General features: G+C 40.8%; 1 protein-coding gene across 5 annotated transcripts in view; it reads right to left on the bottom strand.

Annotated features, from left to right (window-relative positions):
• LOC112987059 (ankyrin repeat and death domain-containing protein 1B) overlaps positions 1–9,012 on the bottom strand; it is a 34,172-nt gene that overhangs the window by 2,843 nt on the left and 22,317 nt on the right. For 4 of the 5 annotated variants that reach the window (XM_026106745.2, XM_026106743.2, XM_026106742.2 and 1 more), the window contains 4 exons: positions 7,843–7,941; positions 4,758–4,853; positions 1,215–1,413; positions 347–478 (listed from right to left, as the gene is read on the bottom strand). In XM_026106745.2, coding sequence (XP_025962530.1) covers positions 347–478; positions 1,215–1,413; positions 4,758–4,853; positions 7,843–7,941 — 526 coding nt within the window. The remainder of the gene's footprint in view (positions 1–346; positions 479–1,214; positions 1,414–4,757; positions 4,854–7,842; positions 7,942–9,012) is intronic. The other variant, XM_026106744.2, reaches the window with a different exon arrangement.

Genomic DNA, 9,012 nt, shown 5'->3' with positions numbered 1-9,012 from the left:
CTGTAAAGCAAGAGGAGGAAACGCTTGCTTGAAGGCACTGCTCTTTACAAGGTCAGCGCTAATGTAACTGAAGAAGAGCTGATCACATTTTAACCATGTTTGCGAGCAAAGGAGGGAAAGCAGAGTCTGCATATTTTTCTCTTCCTTCAGAAATGCCAAATCTGACTTTAACTCTCTTCCTCACCCAACCTCAACCCCTACTGAGGGTAGATTCCCAGAAGGAAGAGAATGTCCTCCAGCTCTGCTGTAGCTACACATCTCCCCCAGCAGGGCAGGAACCTCGGCACTGCACTGTATTTGTGCAGAGGACACTACAATATGCTGTCTACATCACAAAACTACTTACCAGCTAAACGTTGAAATCCTGTTTCCATCAGATCTTCATATATATGTTTGACAGGATTCTGATGAGCCAGCAATATACCATGTAACCAGATGAGCAGCATTCTGTGTCCATGTTCCTTATAACTTTTTTTTCCTATGCAATACACAAAGCATTTTTCTGTTCCATATGCTGGAAACATTTTATTTTGTGCTTTTGCACTTTTAGAGTTCCAAGAGGCTTTAAAACCTATTCATTTACTTTTATTTCCTTTCTCACCTAGAAGCAAAATGAAGACTGAGACTTGCAAAGGTAAAAAAGTAGTTTTAACTGAAGGCTAATAGGAAAAAAAATCAATGCTAACACATCTTAAAATTAATTTCTTTCTTTCACTTTTAACTTCTTGAAATACTCCCTGAGAGTGATAGTAAATGAGTGCAATATGTGCTGTAGATAGATCAATCTCCCAACACTAGCATTCCCTGAAAAGAGAGAGAGTGCTGCTTCATAAGGACTGTGAAAGTAGAGCATGAACAAGGGCCTCCTCTATCACACTGTTGCCCAAGGCTTCCCTTGCAGCAGCACATGAACTGCAAGACCTGTCCCTGCTGCTCTTTGCTCCTATTTTTGCTTCCCAAAGATGAGGATTTCTTTAGCTAAAGAGGGAGAATGCAAGTGGCCTGTACTACTGCCACAGAATGGGCCTGGAACCAGGGACAAGGGCTGTATCCATTCACCTCAGGTTTTTATATCACTCCTCATTTTCACAAACTGAATGAAAGCAGTATGGCCAACACACATCTGGGATACTCTCATAGCTTAAAAAGCAACTATATGCTGTCATGATTTATATTACTTATATACTATGTCTAGCCATTCAAATAATTGTTACCTGTCCATTGTTCTTCAATAGCTTTAATTTGTTCATCTGTGAACTTCCAGAACAGAGCCAGTTTTTTCCATTCCTGGGGTTTTAACCGATTGTATGCTAGATTCCAAAGGGAGGAACGGATTTGCTTGGTCTGTGTACTGTGATCTTGTTTGAAAGACAAAACAAAATCTGACTCAGCATCATTATGATCTAGATGTTCCTAAAAAGGAAAGCAGATGATAAATTTTGTAATGAAGATAGGAACGCTTTTTTTGCTTATCCTGAAGTGAACACTGTGGTCTATACAGTCACATGCAGTTGCTGACAGGTGATTTGCACAGTGCAGATAAAGGAACTATAAGAATTAGCTATTTTATTTGGCTACCAGAGCTCTTTGGGAAAAAAAATCTTCATACCTTTGGAAGATATCCTAGAACGGATGACATCATTATTATAGTTTTAACAAAACAGGCAGGAAAAAAAGACCTCCTGTGTTTATTGCTATGTATCACTAAGTTAAATACAAAAGACAGCACTTATTTTCTCTGGCACTTGATACACAATAGTAATATGAAGTAATATTCAAGCACTACTATGCTCTTTGGCTGTGTCTACATTACAAGTGATGTTTTAAATGTGTTTGGGGTTCAGCCACAGTTCTTACTCTTTCCTCTTGCTTCTTTTAACGCTAACGTCTCCCTAAAATGAGGCCAGCCACTATCTGCATGAGACTTTCTCAAAATGTTCTTATTTTTGCCCCGTCGGTTCTGCTTGGCTGAAGTAGGCCCAACTAGATCACGCGATGGCAGTATGAAGCATTGGGTTTGCTGAATGGGGCCTTGCAAGCTGAAGTGTCCAAGCACCAATAAGCACATGTGCATTGAACCTAGATCCAATTTTACTGCCTGCATGGGCAAAACCATATACATATACCAAAACCAAAAATATAATTAAACCACAGGCTTATTACCCACCAGGTTAAAAATGATGTTGCTATAGTACTGTGGCTTGCCTGAAACAGGAATGATGGGGTTGGTAGCTTCTTGTTTGGGCACCTCTGCAAAAGCGGTTTCCAGCAGTTATTTCAGCCCCAGTTGAGCACTGCCTAGGGGAAATGCTATTTCCTAGTGTAGGTGAGCTCAAACTACTTTGATACTTCAGTGTGTTTACATGCTAGTCCTGTTTCAAATCAGTCTCCAAAATGAAATCTCTTCAGGAAGTTGATACAGGATGACAAAGCAGATACTAGACAAGGAAATGGCAGCATGCTACATTTTAGAAGTGCTAAGCATAAAATACTCCATTTTAGATTAAATGCCAAGAATTGTAATAACAGTATTATTTCCTAACCTTATGTGAGACTTGCAAGAAAAAAACCTCAGTTCAATAATTAGGCATTGTCATACATGTTAGATTACATTTTTCTGATGCAGTCTATCTCATGCTTCATGAAGCATGCAAGGTGAGGTTTAGGACATGTCACCAGGTAGCCTTGATTAGTGGCTCAGGCTCTCTCCAGGAGAGCTCTTCCCTTCTGGGTTTAAAAAAAAAAACGAACATAAGACAAAATCTTCTCTCTCCTCCCTTTGCAGCACCACAGCTTCCCTTTGCTGCTAGGGTGGGGAAGGGTTGGGTAGAAGCAATAAACAGAAAAGAGGAAAAACAGAGAAGACAACAGTCTTTCACACACATTTGTATCATGCACTTCCTCACAGTAATGTGACATTTCTTTTTGTAACAGATGCCTTGTCACAGGTCACAGTCAGCTCAGTGTAATAAAAAGATGGTTCTTACAATAATCGTTCAAAACACTAGTTTCATGCATGGTAACACTACTTGAACAACTTTATATTCCACAGCTGTAACATCTGAACTGCTCCCAAAAGCTGTGTGCTTAGCTTCAGGTAATGGGATACAAACACTTATATTTCTATTTCCCAACATCTGTTGAGCTCTTGAAGAAAACCATCTGCTTAAACATCTTTTCTTCTCCTCAGGCAGTTCAGTAAACAATGCCAAAAGGTTAGGAGCATTATTTGCTCACTGCCATCACACTTGTCGGATCTTCCTTGGCAACAAACGATTTCACTTCTAATTTGCCTTTGAGATGAAAGAAACAATAACGTACCTGACAACCCTGAACTGAAGCAAATCAGCTGTGCGCAACACATGCAGTTCATGGATGTGTTTTTCATTAGAATTAATCTAGATCTGTGATTTACCAGCACAATTCCCTGCACCATTAAATATCACAGAAATGGACATGTAGGACTGGAGGGGATGGTTAAAGACCAGCTAGTTCGTGTGCCTGCACACAGGCAGGATCAAGTACACCTGTACCACCCCTGAGAAACACTTGTCTAATCTGGTAAAACAAACACTCACTAGCAGAAAGCAGGAATGATAATGAGGTTATAGATTTAAATAGCAGCTGAGCAATGAGAAAGAGCAGCAAAATAGTTTTCAAGCTACACCCTGAAACAGAGTCAATCAAATTCCTTTCACCAGTCCTTTTAGCCCAGTTTGCTAGTTCAGGTGCTCACAGAATTACTTGCTTTACATAAATCGCTGTAGCACCTTCTTGCTGCAGTTTTTATGGTGCATGCAACAAAAATAGACAACTTTTACTCCCTCACTAGCACCAATCTGAAAACGAAAGCTTTTCTGATAGCTTAGGGATTTTAGGTTGCATTATGTCAAAACCCAACAGATTTAATCAATTCCTGGAGCTTGCATAAAACTGTCTCTCCAAACAGGAAAAACTGAGCAGCCCAATACAAGACTGATTTATTTATGGAGCGTTAATAAGTCCTAAAATTAACCTTCACCATCGTTTGAAATACTTCCCTTTTATATTAGCAAGTATGTAGGTATAGCACGTTCTTTGTGGTTCATTGCTAATGTCATCATCAGACTAAATACTTTCTCAGAATTTTAGATGGTCCCAATCAAGATCCTGTGCCATCACTAAGCAGCCTATATTAAAAAAAAAAAAAGTGTGACAGCTAAGGAAACAGGCTTAGAAATTCAGACAATCGAGGCCAATCTAATCAGTGTCCTTACTTCACATGGCTGACTGGCTCTTTCCCCTTTTGGTTCTTGAGTTTTGTAATTAACTGCATCAAACAGAAGAGGGAGTGCTCACTGCAGTAGCTGAGCTCGCTGCTCTCACTGGCAAAGGAACAACAGACACCTGCACTCCATTTTTTTAAAACACGGATTTTGCTGTACCAAAGGACACGTGGGTCAACATGGATTGGGATCGTCTGGACTCTGATGTTCATGGCACAGTCTGAATTTGGGTCAGGATGTGTCTCCACCCCTTCTTCTCTGTGTTTAGTGCACGTTGCTGGAAAATGGTATGTTCTGTCTACAATTTTACAGCTTGTCAGGGACAAAACCTGGACTGGATAGAGGCTTTCCAATTTGCAGTCCTAACCCCAATTTATCAAGGCTAGTCTTAAAACCTGTCAAGAGGACACCATCTCAGGCAAAAGGCACTTTAAGTTCAGGATCAGCTCTTCCCTTACAGTTTCCTTTAGTGCAGTGAAAGATGTCTCTTACCTGTTTTCTAGCATAGTACCTTTCTGCTTTAATGATCATATCTACGATGAGGGCATAATTGCTCCTTGATGCCACAGCTAGTGCAGTTTTTCCATGCTGAAAGCAGAGATAGTGAATCATAACATGATCTCATATATGTATGAGGATGAATACATTATAGAATTTACAGAGCCCTACCATTTTTTTCAAGAAAATACATCTACTACAATGTTATAGCTTCAAGGCAGCTACAATCAAAGTTCTTGTATGCTTTGTATGAGTTGCAACCCCTGAATCCAGAGGTGGTCGATTTTTCCCAACATGTGGGCCCCTAAAAAATTTCTAGTGAGGTACAGTCAGCTTCAGAAACCTTTTACACGCAGACTGCTGCACACTTTTTATCAACATGCTTTCTTCAGTCACTGTTTCCAAGTTAGTGGGATCCCAGGCACCCACAGACTGAAAACTGCTGCAGACACAGTTCATCCCCCTGCTATGGGTAAGCTGGCATTTCAGATGAATGGTGCGATAAAGTTGCAAAACTCCCAAGGATAAACCCATGTCTTGTTCTAGGTGGTAAGAGAAGCTGGGTCATACGACGAAGCGGGGTGTGTGCATGACTTTATCATGACAACTGAAGAGTGCACAACTGAAGGCCATGTTTTGAGGGTAGTACAGACAATCAAAGGAATTAAAAGCCATTGCTTTAATTCCAGTTACAGAGGACTGTTCAGTTTATCTGAACTAATCTATTACCAAAACATTGATGTATTGGTATTTCGATGGCTTTACAGGGGTCTCTCTGTAATCTTCCACGTTCAGTGGATTTCCACTGAGCAGAGCTGCCTCAGGTGTGAATATTCAGGGTATTTTTCACACATCAAAGGCTAGGCACTCTAGAAAATTAAGCCTAAAAGAAGCCAACCCCTTAAAATTAGAAGGCTCAGTAATTAAATTCTAAGGCATTTCAGCTCTCCAGCTATTATGAAGTTCCCTGACTGATACATACCTTTTAAGTTCTAGCTCCTGGCTCTGTTCAAGATCGTTATAATTATCCCATTCGTAGAAAGCATCACACTGGGAGCCGAAGACTTTACATTTCACAAAATCTTTATCACATAGAAGTACTTAACATAAGGAGACACCACAGACTGTGAGAGCTTCTTGGGGCCCAAGTGCTCTGGAAAACCACTCTACACTCCCACGGTGGGAGGCAGAAAAAAGAGGGTGCCCGGCCTCCTTTGCTAGCTTCATGCACCACTGGGATCCTGCGTGCACATGCAGCATGCCAGCTATGCAGCGAAAGCACTCTCCTGGCTATCAGCGCATCCTATCAAAATTACACCTGAAGACAGGGGGAAGTGAAGTCTCCCAAGAGAGCATTTCCTGACCAGTAACAGCAGGCAACTCGTACAGATGCATTACACACCCTGGAGACTGAGGATTCCTGCTGTCAGGGAACAGACACCAGAAAAACACAGAGCTGGCAACCCAAGCAGGCTCCCCTTCTCCCAGCCTGCTGTTCAGGGAGTAAGCAGGGGAACACTTTAGCATCCCAGTACCAGTTCAGCTCAAAGACTCTTGTACTTGCCAACGTTCCCAGCTGTGAAATGGCCCCAGGACTCACCCAGCAAACAGACAAGGAAACAGCTATTCCAAGAAATAAAAGCGGTGCAGAAAGATGACAGAATTTGTACTGGCACAAAGCCACACGCTCATAACATGCCCTGAAATCTGTCAACACTGCTACATCAGGGCACTATCCAGCTCAAAGGCTTGCAGGTGCTTAAGGTCAGAATGAGCATCAAGATGTAATTTTCAGTGTCTCCCTTTGGAATATAAAAAGGTAGAGACATTTCTCCAATAGCCAAGGCACTGTCTAAAGTGGACAGGACTTCAGTCTGAGTTAGCCTGTATCAGAATCACAGTTCTCTGGCTAGTGTAGGCATGACTTAACCGCATTGCAGCACCTTGCCTCAGCCTCCCAAAACACATCAGCCGTGTCACTCACACTCATAGCCCTGAGCCTCTTCTCAGACTGGGGAACAAAGAGGTGATACTAGTTCCATGAAGCTTTACTCCTCATCCAGACAGTTTTGTGCATGAAAATTACTTATCTCTATTCTTTTTTCTCTAATGAAGAGCTAGATTTTGCTCAGTCTATACATCTGATGTCAACTCAGTCACACAGAAAATCCATATAGCAGTAACAGTATAAAAAGGACAGGCTTAATCTAGCAGTGACAAAAAATAAAATAAAATAAAATAAAATAAAATAAAATAAAATAAAATAAAATAAAATAAAATATAAAAATATAAAAATATAAAAATATAAAAATATAAAAAATATAAAAAATAAAATAAAATAAAATAAAATAAAATAAAATAAAATAAAATAAAATAACCACCCCCCAAAAAACAGATTCAGTAATCTCTCCTTACACAGGCACTTCCTCAGAGACTCTTTGTTTTGGTACTTCTTCCAGTCCTTGCCGTTCTTGCCTTAGTCTTTCCAGACTGGACTTTCAGTAATAGATGCCTCAGGGTCTAAGCACCCACCTGAATGCATCTGGGACAGTTCCTCACGGACACTGGGCACCACCAATTTCAGATGGCCCAGTGTACTAAAGAGCAAACTCACCATCACTGCAGTTAGTGAAATTTGAACTGTCTGTATCTCTGCTGGCAATGAACTTGACTGTGGGTGTACAGCTGTAATGGCTGCACAGCACTTGCGCTCTGTGAGACTCACTCATCCTTTTCAGATCCGAGGTCTGACAGTGGCATTTACCCTTCAAACTACAGAGTTTAGAAGTTTTATGTTTTTAAGCACACTGGCTTTCACCATGTCTGAATGCAAAAACAGCTCTTCACCAAAGCAATTTCAGATCTCTGCAAGCTGCAGAGGCAAGGCAATACTAAAGTGGAGCTTCTTTTGTAACAAGGTAATATTAAAAGGAACTTCCTTTGTAACAAATAATGCTTAGCTGCATTCATTTTACAAAAGATGGCTGGAAACATACGCTTCCTGCATCTCTGAGAAGGTGGTTATAAACAAAACAAAACCACATAATCCTGGCTCGCGTGAGGATTATATGACGTATACCTTATCCACAGTCTTGAGATCACAGCCTGCCTTCAGCAGCAGTTCTGCCAGCTCCACATTGCCAAGATCAGCTGCCAGATGTAAAGGGGTTTCCTGCCTCTGGAATGGATAACACCAAACAAATATAATATGCCAAACTCCCCCTTAGAATGGAAATGCTTACAATTTAAAACTAAATAAGATTCACAACAAGAGACGGCCTTGGCTAGAAAATACTGAACAGAATGAAAGCATTTAACTTTTGAAGGATCTAACTGCCAATTTTGTTTAAGGCAAACAAGAGAGCATCTGGGATCTCTACAGGGAAAATACACAGGAGTTCCAGATGGCTCAGGAAAAGGTTAGCATCATTCCCCTCTAATGTATTGAAATGTAACAAACTCTTGCTGTCCTCTTAAGGTGTCTGGGGCAGAGTGCTTCATGTGACTGCCAACCCCCATATCACCCTCTCAAGTAACCTTTCCCTGCTGAAATTCGTGCAAAGACATCTGGATATCCGTAACTTTCAACAGTACATTGTGCCACAGTCCACAACAGAGCTGCTTAGCCAGCACTGCCAAACAGTGGGATTGAGGGGAAGGTGTAAAACAGAGGTCTACCTGCTCCATAATGGGTCCAGTGATCCTTACACCACAAACAAAAGCATTAAACAAAACCAAACCATTAACAAGAAGTACAGCGATAGGGATGTTCTGCTTCAAGTCTAATCTTTGGGTCCAAAATGACGGTTGTGTAGTCTCTACACTGCTCCATTTACCCACATAAAATCTAATTATTTATTCCTCTATAGAATATAATCAAGAAACTGAGTTCGACCACCAAGCAGCAGGGGCGGCTCAGCAGTCTAATGATCAGAGTAGATCTCTATTCCTGTCACAAAGAAGTATTTGCTTCTTGCTCTTTTCTTCAGTATTCTCAATTATAGGAAACTATTCCAGACTTTTGTGGGTGTATTTTAGCAGCAAATAAGATATGTTATCATTTATGGAAATCTTGCACATCTGGAAATGTCCCACGGTATGTTTCATATGACACAGTAACCTTTTAATCTGAAGTTTTTGTGCCTACACTCCTCTAATGATGCAAGTCTCCATTCTGCAGATGTGCTTAGAGCACTTTTTAGGTCCTCATGTAACTATTAAAATCATACCTTAACTTACAGGTTGCAGA

This window comes from Dromaius novaehollandiae, chromosome W, assembly GCF_036370855.1.
Source record: "Dromaius novaehollandiae isolate bDroNov1 chromosome W, bDroNov1.hap1, whole genome shotgun sequence".
Taxonomy (NCBI): Eukaryota; Metazoa; Chordata; class Aves; order Casuariiformes; family Dromaiidae; genus Dromaius; species Dromaius novaehollandiae.
Note: the sequence above shows the minus strand (reverse complement) of the source record. Positions and strands in the feature narration are given on the sequence as shown.